Source organism: Neolamprologus multifasciatus, chromosome 11 (genome assembly GCF_963576455.1).
Source record: "Neolamprologus multifasciatus chromosome 11, fNeoMul1.2, whole genome shotgun sequence".
Classification (NCBI taxonomy): domain Eukaryota; kingdom Metazoa; phylum Chordata; class Actinopteri; order Cichliformes; family Cichlidae; genus Neolamprologus; species Neolamprologus multifasciatus.
This window is the reverse complement of record NC_140449.1, coordinates 11,976,441-11,992,712: the sequence shown is the minus strand read 5'-3', so window position 1 is coordinate 11,992,712 and position 16,272 is coordinate 11,976,441. Positions and strand designations below refer to the sequence as shown.

General features: G+C 40.5%; 3 protein-coding genes across 4 annotated transcripts; 1 reads left to right on the top strand and 2 right to left on the bottom strand.

The window, feature by feature from the left end:
- Nucleotides 1–119: 119 nt before the first annotated feature.
- On the bottom strand, nucleotides 120–1,671 carry mdh2 (malate dehydrogenase 2, NAD (mitochondrial)). Its single transcript, XM_085176184.1, has one exon. It carries the CDS (start codon nucleotides 1,542–1,544, stop codon nucleotides 531–533), a length of 1,014 nt encoding a protein of 337 aa, XP_085032310.1. The 5' UTR covers nucleotides 1,545–1,671; the 3' UTR covers nucleotides 120–530.
- A 38-nt stretch (nucleotides 1,672–1,709) lies between these two features.
- LOC146507892 (E3 ubiquitin-protein ligase rnf146-like) lies at nucleotides 1,710–5,581 on the top strand. 2 transcript variants are annotated; one of them, XM_085176181.1, is made up of 3 exons: nucleotides 1,710–1,857; nucleotides 2,500–2,558; nucleotides 2,917–5,580. In XM_085176181.1, the coding sequence occupies exon 3, from the start codon at nucleotides 2,929–2,931 to the stop codon at nucleotides 4,075–4,077; it is 1,149 nt and encodes a 382-aa protein (XP_085032307.1). In that variant the 5' UTR covers nucleotides 1,710–1,857; nucleotides 2,500–2,558; nucleotides 2,917–2,928; the 3' UTR covers nucleotides 4,078–5,580. The 2 variants fall into 2 exon arrangements, with proteins under 2 accessions (XP_085032307.1, XP_085032308.1); XM_085176182.1 differs by having other exon boundaries at nucleotides 1,727–1,852; nucleotides 2,917–5,581.
- Nucleotides 5,507–11,062, bottom strand: echdc1 (enoyl CoA hydratase domain containing 1). The gene is made up of 7 exons (XM_085176186.1): nucleotides 10,994–11,062; nucleotides 9,517–9,588; nucleotides 8,017–8,192; nucleotides 7,757–7,899; nucleotides 7,601–7,653; nucleotides 7,384–7,464; nucleotides 5,507–7,295 (listed from the first exon to the last, which is right to left on the bottom strand). The coding sequence occupies exons 2-7, from the start codon at nucleotides 9,579–9,581 to the stop codon at nucleotides 6,878–6,880; spliced, it is 936 nt and encodes a 311-aa protein (XP_085032312.1). The 5' UTR covers nucleotides 9,582–9,588; nucleotides 10,994–11,062; the 3' UTR covers nucleotides 5,507–6,877.
- Nucleotides 11,063–16,272: the final 5,210 nt, after the last annotated feature.

The window sequence follows — 16,272 nt, the reverse complement described above, 5'->3', positions numbered from 1 at the left end:
TTTTGAATAATCCATAACCCAATCTGGTCAGTTTAAACAAGTAAGCAAATATGAGATATGAAATGTAGGATAGAATGGGTGTACCCATTCAAGCCATTTTGTGCAAAAATAAAGAAACATTTTAAAGCTAAACTGTTTATTGGTGGAGTGATTATTTTTGCTCAACAGCAGCATCTACTGCATTTTGCATCAGGCATGACAGTATTTCCTCATTCATTTAGCAGAGAAGTCTCCACTAATGTGGGGTTGCACATGAAAATATATGAAATTCTGATTTAAATGTACTTTTGCAAAATATAGACAACATTACAATATGTACACAAATCTTAAGTGCAAGATAAAGCAATGTTTGAGAAGAGAACATTAATTATACATGACAAATAAAACCAAGTTCAAAAGGATATCTGAATCAAGATGAGTCTAAATCAAAAACGACAGAGGAGACACTGACAGATGGAAATTTAGCCAGATGCCTTTAAATAGACTGAACAAATTCTCAATCACAGCTGTTTTTTAAGGGGGTCAACTGTTCACTTCAGGTTGGCGACAAAATCCTCGCCCTTCTTGATAGAGGCCTTCAGCTCACCAATTGCGTCAGCAACCAGCTTCTCCTCAAAGGCGGACAACTTGCCGAGGCCAAGGTTCTTCTCGATGCCGTTCTTCCCCAGAAGGATAGGTGTGGAGAAGTACTTGCACTCTGTCTCCTCAGACCTGACAAAGGAACACTCCACCACTCCCTCTTTTCCATTCATGGCGTCCAGGACGGAGAAGGTGAAGCGGGCGCCAGCATAGGCCATCGAGAGAGTTGCAGATCCAGCTCCAGCCTTGGCCTTGACCACCTCTGTTCCGGCCTCCTGGATCCTTTCAGTCAGGGCGGAGAGCTGGTCAGCAGGGAACTCCACTTTAGGTGTGCACTGGGAAATGAGGGGAATGATGGTCTTCCCAGCATGGCCTCCAATCACTGGCACATTAACACGAGCAGGATCCAGGCCCTTGAGCTCTGCAACAAAGGTGTTAGCTCTTACAATGTCCAAGGTTGTGACACCAAACACTTTGTTTGGGTTGTACACTCCATGCTTCTTCATGATCTCTGATGTAATCGGGATGGTGGAGTTGACGGGATTGGCGATAATGCAGATCAGAGCCTCAGGGCAAGTGCGGGCGCAGGCATCGGCCAAGGTGGCCACAATGGTGGCGTTGGTGTTGAAAAGGTCATCGCGGGTCATGCCTGGTTTTCTAGGCACGCCGGCTGGAATTACCACAACGTCGCAACCCTGCAGCGCAGCGCCGAGCTGGTCGGGGCCTATGTGGCCGGTCACCTTGGCCCTCGTCTCGATGTGGCTGAGGTCTGCAGCCACTCCGGGTGTATGAGCGATATCATACAGGGAGAGGTGGCTCACCAGCGGGCTATTCTTGAGTAGCAGCGATAGCGGCTGGCCTATGCCGCCCGAAGCCCCGAGCACCGCCACCTTGGCGTTGTTCTGTGACGAGGTGGCCAAGCCCCGCACGAGGCTAACGGTAGGTCTCACAGCACGGAAAAACATCTTCTTGAATGTTGATTCGGCAACTGAAATGAGTGAAAATTGAAATGCCTTCGGAGCCCCTCTCTCCCGTGACACCAACGTCCTCTAGCCACGAGCAAACCGGAAGACTACCGAGTTGTCATGCGTCGAAGATAATGGTCGCGCGATTTTACGTCTGATTTGCGTCAGTTCGTACGGCTGCGTCGTCGTCTTTGTCTCAGCTTCTTTTTCGTAGGAAAACAAAGCCAGTGAACAGCAGAAGTGGGCGAATTAGAATTGGACATTAGTACCATCAAAAGAATTGTAACGAAAACCAGCTCAACACAGCGGTACGGTACGTGTACGGTCGTTGCGGTGTTTGTGTCGTGAGAAAAACACGTCTTCTGACTCTTTATGTCGCCCCTGCTAAAATAAGCTAGCGCCATCAAATGAACGCCGTCTATTTGCTGGAGTCACAATGCTGCCGTCAGATTAGCCAGGGCTAGCTAACTACAACAGGTTTCATTGTTATGGAAGCTTTGTCAGTCGAGAAAAGCCTGTGTCGTTATTGTTCGACTCGTTTTACAAGTGAAACGGTACTGTTTGACCAGCAGCTGGGTAATCAGCCAGACAAGTTTTTATATATACTATTAATAGTTATTGTGAGTATTATAACCATCACATCGTTAGCTGTTAAATTTAATTAAATAATGTGCTTGTAACTAGCCCTGCTTTAACGATAGAAGGTTTAAGTCACAAAGCACAGTTCACTGATTGTTGTGAGGTAACTGAGCAGCCTTTTGTATCACACACAGTAACCTCTTAGGTTTCACTTATAACTAGTGAATTAATCCCAACCTGTAAGTAACGCCAGAGCTGAAGGGTTTGATTGGGAGGAAATGTGTGCATATAAGAAATGGCTTGTTATTGTACCAAACAGTTGTATGTATTTTAAGATGAAACACATTTTCGCTCACTTCTCTTTTCGTTTTGACAGTGGCAAGTTTCAAGGTCGAACAGCTCTCCTGATGATACATCAGCACTAAGCTCATTCCAGTAAGTCCAAAATGGATAGTGTATTTGAATTTTGTTATGGTACCAGTGTACCTTTAGACAACATAAAAAGCTAGTTTTATTTAGCCTTTTATTTGTTTGCCAATTTGTGACAGTAACATTGTGTTAAGTGTAGTCATGACAGCAATAAAAATTAAAAAAATCAGCTGCATAGTGTCCATTTCATTGAAAGATATATTAATTTACCTACACATGATAGCCACAGAATAATATCTCCAGTAATATTAATAATTTCACACAATATACATCTGTTTTGAAATTAACACTACTGATAAACAAATCGGTAGAACACATTCATTGTAACATTTTCCTTTATGATATTTCTTGTCTTTTTTTTCAGTACTTCCTCGTGATGGCTAGTTGTGGAGAGGTAGACCACTCTGTTAGCTCACTCCCATCCAGCAAGAAAGGCAGCAACAGTGGTGGTGGAAGTGGGAACAGTGCAGAATCATCATGCTCTGGCTCCAGCAACTCATCCCCAGCCCTATCAGTTCCTGAGTGTGCCATCTGTCTGCAGAGCTGCGTCCACCCAGTCCAACTGCCATGCCATCACGTCTTCTGTTTTCTGTGTGTAAAGGGAGCATCTTGGCAGAGCAAACGATGCGCTCTCTGCAGACAAGAAGTACCTGATGACTTCCTGGAAAGGCCTACACTTCTCTCTCCAGAGGAGCTGAAAGCATCAGCAGGAGGTCGAGGTGGGGCAGCGAGTGATCACGCTTGGTATTATGAGGGGCGTAATGGTTGGTGGCAGTATGATGAGCGAACCAGCCGTGAGCTGGAGGACGCTTTCTCCAAGGGTAAGAAGACAGCCGAAATGCTCATTGCTGGTTTTTTGTATGTAGCTGACCTGGAGAACATGGTGCAGTATAGGCGCAATGAGCACGGTCGCAGACGTAAGATGAAAAGAGACGTTTTAGACATTCCCAAGAAGGGGGTGGCAGGACTGCGATTGGACACTGAGGGTGTTAGTGGGGCCGTGGGGGCTACAAGTAGAGAGAACTCTGCTGATGGGGCTGATACCACACTAACAAATGTAGTTACAGGTATCTCTTCTACTGTATCAGCCCCTTCGGCTCCTGCCAGACCTCCCACTTCCCTCGGTGGTCAGCCAGGCCCCAGTACTAGCCCCCCTCTGGAGGATGCTCTCTCCCAGCTGCAAATCAGCCCCAGGCCCACACCTTCTCATGAGCGGTCTGAGGCTGGGGAAGGAGAGGAAGATGAGGAGGAGGAGGCCTCACCTTCCAGGTCCTCTGACCCTCACACCTCTGTAGATGAGTCTGGCTCTGGAGATTGGAGTGATGATGAGGACGAGGAGGATGAAGAAGAGAACGGGGGAGATGGAGAGCGTGTGGAGCCGTGGGAGGGTAGACCAAGGAGACAAAGACTGAATCCAGAGAACAGAGCCCCTCCTCGTTCAGAGTCTGCCTCCCCGTCTCCCTCATCCAGTAGCAGTGGAAGGTCCAGAATGCCTGATGGCCAGTGTACAGTGACTGAAGTGTGAAGCGATCATTAATATATTATCACCAAATGGCTGTGTTCCTCATTAATTTTTTCCTCGCTTTATGCTGTCGTTCACTTGGTCACAGATCAAATGGGGGTGGAATACTTTCTGCAGGAGAAATGATGCACTACACATCCAGTAATAAACAGAACCACGTTTTCCTCTATTTGTGTGCCCCATTCTGGGATCACAATGATCTGAAGGTATCTGCGTGATTCTAACAGTCTCATCACAAAAATACAGAGTCAGCAGAAGTTTGTTTTCATGGTCTGGGACTGAGTGTTCTCATTCTGAGAGAGAGAAGGTACAGCTTGGTAAACAGTCAGATGAATACACAGCGTTTTCTGTTCAGCACATCATTTGAGGGAGGTGCAACAGACTTGGCTGTAATCAGTCTGTGCACTACTGGCTGCAGGTGTATAAAGTTTGCTTTTTTCAAATTGCAGGCAAGTGGAAGTTAAAAGTGACTTCGGCCAAACCTACCTATTGTTTACATTTATTAGCTAACACCCAGAGGGGGGGCAGAGTGTTAGCCCCAGTCAGATTTGTGACTTCCAGTGAAAGAAGGCATAATGGGATTTTGGAACTCAGCCATTATGAACGGCTGCATTCTGGTCATCTGCACTTAACTCTCTCAGCTAACATAGCACGCAGAAATGAGCTCATTAGAGCTCAAGTCATCTGCCTACTCGTGCAGAGAATTTAACCCTTAATACCTTATTCCTAGCCTCCACCTTACTTCAACAGTCTCCTTCACATTTAACTAATTATGAAGCATTTTCTTAAAGTTTTAAATTCAACTGAACTTTTTCGAAGTGTGTTTCATTTCAGAGCTAATTGTGGTTTGAAAAGAAAGAATTTAGTTTGTTCATGATGAAGAACGTAAACATTTTCAACACGATGCTCTTAAGCTGTATGGGATTGTAAATTTGACACTTAATGATTAGCAACCTAGAATATCTGGAAACCTGAGGTTATCAGGCTATATGCCAAGATTTTGTGTTTGATTTCGCCTGCAGTTTTATGAAAACTAAGATGTTTTAATGAATGTGTAGAACTTTTCCCAGCTTTGAAGAATTGGCATTTTACTGTGGAGTAGCAGCATTGTGCCTTTAAAGCTGCTGATGCCTCTGAAGCTTCCATGTTAGTGTCCCAGATTAAAGTATTCTCAATAAATGTGTATTCTAATCTGTGCGTGTTTGAAGAGAGAGTTACTTAAACACTACTGGTTGGCAGGATGTGGAGAATTGATGTTTTCAGTTTGAGTAAATGTTTTAATTTTGTGTTTGTGCATTTCTTATGGTTGTAAACCCTCTTATATATTATGTCTGGGGGAGTAAGAGAACAAATCTATACCATTGCTATTGGTCATCCTGCAGAAGTTTCAAGTTGCATTGGTTTTCTATTTCTTACATGCCTCAGTCATTGGCTCAGTTTTAAACTTTCCATTTGGAAGAATAAATCATTGTGTAACCTTTTTTTTTTTTTGCTTAGTAACCTTTTTGTTTGTTTTATGGTTCGTAATTTAAGAATAAAGTGTCATTTCAACATCCACAAGTTATTTCTCTCTGTTTGGAGACTGCATTTTGTTGTTTTGGCGTCTCTGTGACAGTGCAGTACAGTCTGGGAAAATATTTCCATCCTGATTTTAAAAGTAGCGCAATCAATGGGGACACTTTAAGTAACATTTCATCCACCTTTTCTCTACACCAAGTATTTGGCTTCCCTTCACTCACATCCGTGGTGTTTGGTATTCTGACCACAGCAGACAGTAACACTCCAGCTGCTTGTCTTGCCAGGAAACATGACCTTTGGAAGGGGAACAGGGGATACAAGCTCAGCAAGCTCCAGGGACCTGTCCTTTTCCATTGCAGTCCTTGAACATTTGTATTTTTTACAGAGCCTTATTTGCTCTGCGGGTTACTGACAAATGAACAACACACTGAGGGGGAGGGGGGGGGGGGCTACAACTTATGATATTTACTATGTATGGCTGAAATGCTTAATTGGCCCAGTGCTTCAGAATTTTGAATGTTCCTAATGCAGAAGATGAGAGCTACTGAGCAAAGCAGCGATACCCACTCAGAAAACATTCCTACAGCCAAGGTTTTCCTAATAGGCCACAGTGACATGGACACTGAGGAAATCTGAAGGATCAGCTGATATAAACTACACAAGAGGGTAGATGACTGCAGTGTTTCTCTGTCCTACAGAAAGATGAGTCTTTCTCATGCTGATTATACCTCAATGTCTTGTCTGCTTCAGTGTTAATTAGCTTGGAGTGATCTAATCATTTCCATAATTGCATAGTCAGAGGAGCTGGAGGATACAGACTGTTCATCTGCTGAATTGGCACTGAAAGGGTTTAGACAACTAAATCCCTAACACAACAGGATCATACAGCATGTTCACTGTTACTATCAAGGACATCAGTGTAAACAAATCACAATAATTTCAGTCTCCACAGTGGGAATGATACTACATTTCTTATGACTTGACAGTGCACCGCAGATGCTGTATTTTTAGCAAAGGGGCAGATGCATAATCCAGATTTGTATTTATTTACTTTACCTGGAAGTTCTGTATACAACATTAAAAAAGGAAGCTTCAGTGGGTGTTTTTGCTTAACATCTAAACTTGTAGGCATAACGTCACAGAGATGCAACAAGAATCACAACCACAGCACTGTGCAATGACTCATCTCTCATTATCACTGCATTTGAACAGATGCACCTAGTAAAAGTCCTCAATCAAAAACAAATATATAACTTCAGTCCCCTAAAATTAGTTTCCACAAAAGTCATTTGTGTTTGGACTTGCTCGCCAGGGCCTCCAGGTTAGCCGGAGCGCCCCACACCGTCCCAAATATGTCCTTCTCAGTCCTCAGAGCTTCAGACAAAGGAAGCTCTCTGCCTGACAGCACCACCTTCTTCACAGCTTGGATCACTGGGACAGGTCCCTTTGTGTAGCGACTGAGCCAGTTTTCAGCCTGCTGCAGGAGAGGGGCAGCACCTTCTGCTTTCTGATGGCCTTCCAGGACTCCATCCACCAGTCCAATGTTTACGCCAAGCTCGGGATCCACTTTTACAGCCCCGCCAAGCAACTTCAGTGCGTTCTGGCTTCCAACCAAGTGGACAAGTCGGGCAGCACCACCCCAGCCTGGGACCAGACCCATGTGTTTATGGACAAACTGGATCACGCTGCCTGCTGCCATTAATCTGCGAGAAAGGAATAACATACGCATGCTAGATTATTAGCTTTTGGATAAAATGCTGTTATGTAACAGAAACTTCTCAGGAGCGTTACCTGAAATCGCAGGCAGTCGTGAGTTCTGCACCGCCTCCCAATGCTCTCCCTTCCACCAGAGCAACAGAGATCAGGGGAAGCCTACACTAAGAAAATGCTCCTGTAAGCATACTGTGGTGCACATTATATAAAAACGAAACTAAGACCCCTTTAAGCGCATAAAGGTTACAGTTGTAGTTTGCAAAAAAGCACTAGAGAGGAAAACTAGAGTCCTTACCTGAGCAGCCTCGTAAGAGCATTCTGCATGAACATACACATCTTCATCCCATCCTATGAGACAAGAAAAGCATCATTTAGGCATCTTCAGTAAGGGATGCAGGCAGTCACACCAAGATAGACATGAATGCAGTAAAGAATTTGTCCCCTTTGTTACCTGTTGGTTAGATATTGCTCGGACAGCGTTAAGGTCAGACCCAGAGCAGAACGTTTCAGCCGCACCCTGAACTATGAGGCCTTTGCCCTCTGGCCAGTTCTCCAGCTGGCTCACCCTTTCCTCCAGATCTATCATCATACTGCCTGCCAGCAGGGCAAAAAATAATCAAAGCAATAAACCAAAGTGCAATTTCACTTACAAATATTTATGGGAGGCTAATTATTATCTGTCAGTCTGCGTCAAATGTAAAGTAACCTTACCAGAGAAAGCATTCATGCGAGATGGGTTGTTGATGGTTAGCACCGCAATGCCAGAGTCCTGTTTCAGCAGATCAATGGAGCCTCCATGAAAGGCCTGAAGCTTCTCTTTGATCTCATCCTGGTTGAAGCCGTGGATGCTGGAGTAAACACAGCCACTCCTCTGTCTCTGCGGCAGCCTTGGAGAAACACTCATGGATGAATAAATGCCTCTTTGTCTTTAAACTCCATTCTTATTTATATGTGCGTTAAAGTTAAATGACATGTTAGTCATGTTAAATGTACAAACCAATGGCATCAGAGTCATTCAAGGGTCTACACGTGAAAGATCTCAGACTTTCTAATAATTTTAAACACAGTTACAGAATGTCTGCATACTATCAGTGCTTTTTAAATCACATCCTAGTAAGTGTAAGGTGCAAGGCTAGTGTAAGTTTACCTACCTAAGAGCCTATTTCTTTAAAAGTCTACTTTTTAAAAAGATACTTCCAAGTACAAAAGCAGAGAGCAGGCAGTAATATCCATTCATTAGCTATACTCTTATATCAAATCTTAATGAAAATATGGAAGGGTTTTAAGAAAGCGGTTATGCAGGACACACACTGCATAACACATGTGATCTGTGGCCCAAATCTTTATTGACCGTTTATTAGGACTTTAGCTGACAAGGTTTTATCAATTTGTACTGATATGACCAGAGAGTACTGCAGGTTAAATGAGTTTAATGATACTGATTGTTAAGATATCAATAACTGTCATTTAAAGAAAGCTTTTACAAAACAGCCAAATAGATTCTTGTTGCTCAAAGGTCAAACTGCATGCTTACACTCACAAACAGAGGAAGAAGGAATGGTTTAAAAGAAACAACAACTACAACCTCTGTTTAAATCAGCATGGAGGACGTATGTTACTAAGTACGGAAGCGTAGAGCTGCCACCCAGGCTAAAGAAAAATACAAGTGTATCACGTTATAACGTGAAAAGTTTATTGTTCTAACAAGATACTTTTCCTGTTTGTACAATATACCTTTCACGTTTGAACAACATAATATCACGTTATTACAATATACATAATTATCACGTTCGTACAATATAATTATCACGTTCGTACACTATAAATATCACGTTCGTACAATATAAATATTATATTGTAATAACGTGATATTATGTTGTTCAAACGTGAAAAGTATATTGTACAAACATGATAGTATATTGTACAAACAGGAAAAGTATCTTGTTAGAACAATAAACTTTTCACGTTATAACGTGATACACTTGTATTTTTCTTTAGCCTGGGTGGCAGCTCTACGCTTCCGTAACTAAGTGATGCAAATAAATGGTAAATATATAATCCAGTTTAGCTGAAATTGTGATGTTAGGATCAACATGAAATTCATAGTTTTTAATACGTGAACACGTAAAATGGATTTAACTTGGCATGGTTGACATTCTTTATTTGCTGTTGCCATTATGGCGATGAGCAATGATGTCTAGTCTCCATCACCTGGCCCAGGTTCTGCAGTGACTGCTGCACCTCAGGACCTGTTGCCTCAGTGCACAGAGGACCATCCTGCTGCTGCATGATGGCAGAGAAACACAGAGAGAAAATATTTGCATTTAGCTAGATTCAGTGAAATTGCCTCAGACTTGTGGCCAAACAATACGACACAACGTTAGGTACAATACTGATCAGTATTTAATAAAATGATACTAGGATACTTTGCAAGATGATAATAAGCAACACATCACATTATCTGTGTGAGTGAAAGTGAATAAAAAGAGCCCTAAAGATTCACATAACAGGAGTTATATATTTATTCACCTTATTATGGCATCAATGCATATTATCAGTATTTAATATGATAATATGCTTGATTTAATGATATGCTTTAATAATGTGTCTTCTTCACTTGCGGCTGGTTAACTGTAGTTCACTTTAATGCCACCATGAAGGATCATGAAGTAGAGACCTCTGTTAATTAAACTGGATAGATTTATTATCAATACCTTGCCTCTCCCCTAACTTAGACAGATCACTTTATATAGAATCATAGTGGGAATATGTAATGGACACTTTGAGGTAACCTTTGCTAAGATAATCTGCTGACTGATTAAAACAACAGGAATCTTTTTAACCATACTGTGCGTGTTCATTCCCTTCACACAAATTGACTTTCTGGCTTTTCAAAGCAGGACTGTGTCAAAAATTATAGAAGACAAGGGTTTGATGTATTCTTTCACAAGTCCTCAACTTGTTGGACAAGGACACCGTTTTTGCAGTTTTGTCTCTATGAGGTTTAATTTAAACAATCACTGTGACTGAAATTCAGACTTTGAGCTTTCAGTTAATGAGTTTCACAAACATTTTTCATAAACTGAAAATAGGTAAATGTGTATGTGTAAACATTGCTGTAATTCTTAAACAGTTTATTCAAAATATTTGCAAAAGTCCTTGAATTAAAGCTAAAAATCTGCTTTTTAATAACATGTTGCTTGCTTGATTTAAAACCCACTGTGTTTATGTACAGAGACAAACCCACATAAACTGTCTTTCCACAACATATTGTGAATAAAACAGGAACATTAAAATGTATTGTAGCATTTTTTTTTTAGCATTAAGATGAAATGGGCAAAAACAACCGGAGCATTTGACATCTGTAACATATGTCTGTAGTATTACCCAGCTCGGCATACAGTACATGTAGGAAAACACCTCTGAAACTACTGCAGTACGATACAAGAGTATCAACACAAAGAGTTAGTAAACAATTTATCAATAAAATTTCCAGACGAAGAATCAAACTTTGAAATCATTTTATACGGTTCTGTTTAGAGGTGAAGCATTTCACAGCTGCAAATGAAATACACTGGGTTAGGAGTCCTTTTCTAGCTTTAATAACGAATGAAATATGTTTCGTAAAATTCGTTTATAAAATTTTAACATGTCGCTATTTCTATAAAACACTTAACACGAAACCAACCTTGCTTTATGACAGTCCGGTGGTGTCACTTTGAAATCTGCCCCCCTAGAAACTAGAACTCAGGAAACAAGTATGATAGCCAACGTGTGACTGTAGGTGTTTAAGACCTCCACCAGGGGGCGGAGTAATACTCATGTTCCTTTCCTGCACTTTTGTTCATTTTTAAATAAAATAAATATATAAACAGATTTTATATTTTTTTAAAGAAACAATATATATATAAATAATGCTGGTGCATAGACTGAACAATATATTAAAAATTATAATTTATTGTTGAACTATAATGTTATCCATCATAGGCCTATTGACTGCACAGAGAGACCTGCTCTTTATCACATGTCTGTAAACACTGCACACTGAGACTCTGGCTTTTGCAGACATGCCCTTATTCAGTAGTACTGACACCAGCCCTTCAAAAAGCACCCAGGACTCATATTTTCATGTCGGCACAGGCATTTGGCATTCATAATAACATGACCTATTGTAAAGTTGTCACTATTGTACAGTGGGTTTTCACGGTAAAACCCTATTATAACCTGTGATGATTTATAGTATAAAACATCTTTACTTGACACCAGTGAGCAGGTCATGGCAGTGGATTCTTTCTAATCTAGCACTATGTCAACATTTTGTCAAACAACCAAAACTGTATACACAAAGTAGGCATTGCAAAACATATGAAATAGGTGGCTGGAATAAGATCAAGATGAGGGTTAAGATTCCGCTCAGTTTCTCCTGAGCAGCAATACTATAATGGCAAAGGGGTCGATTTATCCGCATATATTTACATATTTATTTGGTTTTGAATGTATTTTGGTTCCCAGTGAATTTATGATATGTGCTTTGTCTAAGGAACTATTTGCCTCACAAAAAACATAAAACCTTTGTGAGTGATAGACAAAAATGTGTCTGAGACCACAGTACTGTCCAAGGATTACCTTTAAATACATCTTTAAGACAATGCGTTACATTCTTTTTCTGAGTCACAGCAACAATGAAAAAAATGAGGTTTGTGAAGATTTGCACAGTCTTATCATCATTTGAAGGAGAAAGGAGAGAAGGTTGAGTAAGAGTTAGAAATCATGGGCTTGCAGAGAGTGAATAATCATAAATAAATAAGAATGAGAGGATAATTTACTGTAAATAGCAAGAGTTAGTGAAGGAAAAGGTGGAAAATATGTGCCAAAAACAGAAGGAGGCTGAGACACTTCCTGCCCCGTGGTCTGGCATGTGGTTAGTGGACACATAAATCCTTCCCTTCAATCCACACATCCTCTACCGCTATTCACAGCCCATAGCATCTCTGTGGAAAGAGCACAGGAACCAAAAATACCCCCCTCATTTCGTTCGGATTACTGAAGATTCCTTTTCACTTGACACAAAACGGTTATCTGAGAAGAACTTGTCAAAATATTGTTGCGTTCACATGCCTAGAACCACAACTGATCAGATAGCAGTGGCCTTATTTAAAACTGTCATCGCATACTGTTTTAGAGGACCGTTTAAAGGAAAATATTTTACACATACAAGCGCCAGCTGTCTGGATCAAAGTGTAATTTTCCCTAAATGGTTTATTGTAGCCAGACACAGTCATAGTGCAAACGTAAAAAGGTCATCAACAAGGATACACTGCACTGTAACCAAGGCAGCAATAGAGTCAACTCTGTTTAAAAGTCCACCCCTCTCCAGTCTATTTAAAAGTGGGGAAGGAATTCAAATGTTGGTGGGACTCTTCCCAGGAAGGCATTCCAGACACGTTGACTCCCTTTCTTGCTCTGCATAGTGCATTAAGCTTGGTCAGCTAACCTGCAACCTGTCCATAAATATCACTGTGTGAAGTGCAGAACCTAAAGGACATCGTGGCTTTGTGCAGTTTGCATATGCATTGGTCTCTCTGTAGTGTGTGATAAACAAGCAGCCTGGTGTGGTATCTTCCATCTTTCAAACTGTGCTCATCTACTTTCAGTCACTGTCTGCTCAGCCCTTTTAGCCTGTTTTATTATCCATCTGGATATCAGTGATGCAGCCACGGACTGATAATGGAAGGCTGTCTGAAATTACAGCCTCGCTAATGGGAGAAAGGCAGGGATACATTTCTCACATCTGCCTATATGCATGCACATATGCTGTTGCATGCCCTGTATGTCTGTGTGTGTTTCAGTGTGTGGCCGTGTGTTTACTGTATGTGGCCTTCAAACTGATGCATCAGTGTACTGATCAATATGCAGCTGTCTGGGGCTCCACAGGAAGTCGGGGAATGTGCCGCAGTCAGCATGGCTCTATACCAACACATCAAGATAAGGAAACACACACACAGGCACACATTCACACACACATACACACTCAGAGGACATTACCTTGATTTAAGTACAATTCCTGGAAATCTGACCAACAATATCCTTAAAATATGTGTTTGTTTTTTGTCCACATATAGAGCACAATCCCCTTTAATAGGGGGTCCAATAGACTGAGTAACATCTCAGCTACACTCAGAGATGAGATAAGAGCCTGTAAGGGTCTATTTCAGAGCACAAAGAATGGCAGGTTTGCAGGTGCCAGAGGTTCTCTGGGGCCCAGAGGTTTCCTGTGAGGAGTGCTTAGAGGTCTGTGGGGGTGGACGGCAGAGCGCCAGGAGACACTGGTAAGGCTGTGGATACATTTCAGTGGAGGCAGCAACAGGGACGTGACCATTCAAGATGCAACTGAAACACTGGCAGACAAAAAGACGCCTATTGTAATGTGTACCATGCATTTGAAACAACACATTATGAACCAATTTTTATGCAGACAACATTCTTTACAACTCACAAATTTCTCAATTAAGAAATCCTAAGTTATTTTTTTCGGACATGCTTAATGTTCACAGTGTTCAATATGTGGCTGAAGCGCAGGCGTTCATCTTTATTTCAATGAGTTTTACAAAAATCTTTTTACTACTTGGATGAAAAAACTTTGCAGGTGTGCCTGACGTCTAACACAAATGCTGCATTTTCTTGCTCGAGTTGCTCTGCTAGACCTTTACTGCAGCCACCTTCAATTTCTGCTTGTTTGTGGTGGGTCTGTCTGCATTCAGTTTTGTATTTAATAATGGAAAAGCATGTGCTGTTGGGTTGATATCAGATTTACTTGGCCACTGAAGAATATCCAATTTCTTTGCCTTGAGAAAACCTTGGGTTGCTTTAAAGTATGCTTCGATTTTCCATTTACTAACTGAAGCTCTATCTGATTTTTGCAGCATTGGGCTGAATCTGAGAACAGCGTATTACCATGTACACTTCACAATTCATCCTGCTACTTCTATCAGCAGTCAGAAGTAGTTTAACCTAGCTGTCTTATTTAACTGCAGTGGGTTTTCTGGGAGATGAGCACGCTGGTTTTAGGGTGGATTACTCTACAATTAATCGTTTTACATGATGTAATTGATTTATATTTGTACTATAAGAAACAACTGTACTTTACTTTTAAATAGATAAAGGCAAGCTTTTGATTTAGTGGAAAGAAGTCTATTATGGTTTAAGTTAAGTGGGTCATTTGTTGATAGATACTTATTTGGTTTCTTCTTTTGATGATGATGACGATGTGAATGATCATGTGCCTTGTTTATTTGTGTGTATATTTTCTCTTTTACCAGAGAAGGGGGTTCAATGAGAATGGTACAGAAGAGGATTAGAACCACCAAAAAAAAGAGCGGACTTTTTTTTTTCTTTTCCAGGATTCTGAGATTAAAGTCAGAATTCAGACTTTTTTTCCCTCAGAATTCTGACTTTAATCTCAGAATCAGAATTCTGAGATTACGGTTCTGAGTTTAAAGTCACAATTCTGAGACAAAAGAATTCTGAGAAAAAAAAATCAGAATTCTGAGAAAAAAGGACAGAATTCTGACTTTAATCACAGAATTCTGACTTTAATCTCAGAATTCTGAGATTACGGTTCTGAGATTAAAGTCAGAATTTTGAGATTAAAGTCAGAATTTTGAGATTAAAGTCAGAATTTTGAGAAAAAATAATTCTGAGAAAAAAATGAGAATTCTGTCATTAAAGTCAGAATTCTGACTTTAATCCCAGGATTCTGAAAAAAAAAATCAGAATTCTGAGAATAAAGTCAGAATTTTGACTTTAATCTCAGAATTATAAGATTAAAGTCAGAATTCTGAGAAAAACTAATTCTGAGGAAAAAAGGTCAGAACTCTGACTTTAATCTCAGAATTCTGAAAAAAAAAAAGTAAAAAACAGACTTCTGAGATTAAAGTCAGAATTCTAAGAGTAAGGTCAGAATTCCAACTTTTTTTCTCAGAATTCTGACTTTAATCACATAATTCTGAGGGGAAAAAGTCAGAATTCTGAGGGGAAAAAAAGAATTGTTAGGAAAAAAATCAGAATTCTATGATTAAAGTCAGAATTCTGAGAAAAAGGTTGGAATTCTGACTTTACTCTCAGAATTCTGACTTTAATCTCAGAATTCTGGAAAAGAAGAAAAGAAAGTCATGCCCACTTTTTTTCTGGTGGCCCTAATCCTCTTTTGTAGAATGGAATAAAGTAAAGTCAACTAAAAAAAGTCACATCATCAATAAACGCTTGTGACCTAGTTCTACTGGCTGCTATACCCATACAGAATAATGTTGCCTCCAGCAGGCTAAGTCTAATTGAGTGAAATCACTGGTTTGCACCTTGTTTTTAACAATTTGCAAGAGGATGTCTCTCTTCTTGTAGACTTTGGCAGTGATACTCCTGCCTCCTCAATACTTCGTTAGATGCTGTAAAGTGTTTTTCTTATCCACTGAAAAAATACTTTCTTTGTGCACTTTAGTATTATTCTTTGGTCTTCCAGGCCTCTTGCTGAGCTGGTCATTGCATTCCTTCTTTTTAACAATGCACCAAATTGTTGAGTTTCTGCTATCTCTCTCATAGGTTTATTTGGTGTTTTCAGCCTAATTATAAACCTCTCACTCGCAGGTAAATCTCTTTAGGTCTCATATTTAAAATTAAGTTAAAAGGTATAAACTACACTCATGTGACTTAACCTCAGATATTATGTCTACTTTATTTGTCAGTAAAAACAAACAAACAGGGAAGCAGGCCTCACCTGGCCGTGAAACTGCTGGTCAGTATTAAAATTCTGATATTTATCTTTCTGATCTTTCACTAATGACATTACAAATAATGGCTTGCTAAAGACAATTTTCCATTAACTATTACAAGAATAACCAGTAGTCTCTTATAGCTCATGTGTTAACACTTGGTGACGGTAATTTTAAGTGTTACCATTCTTTGCCTCCTTGA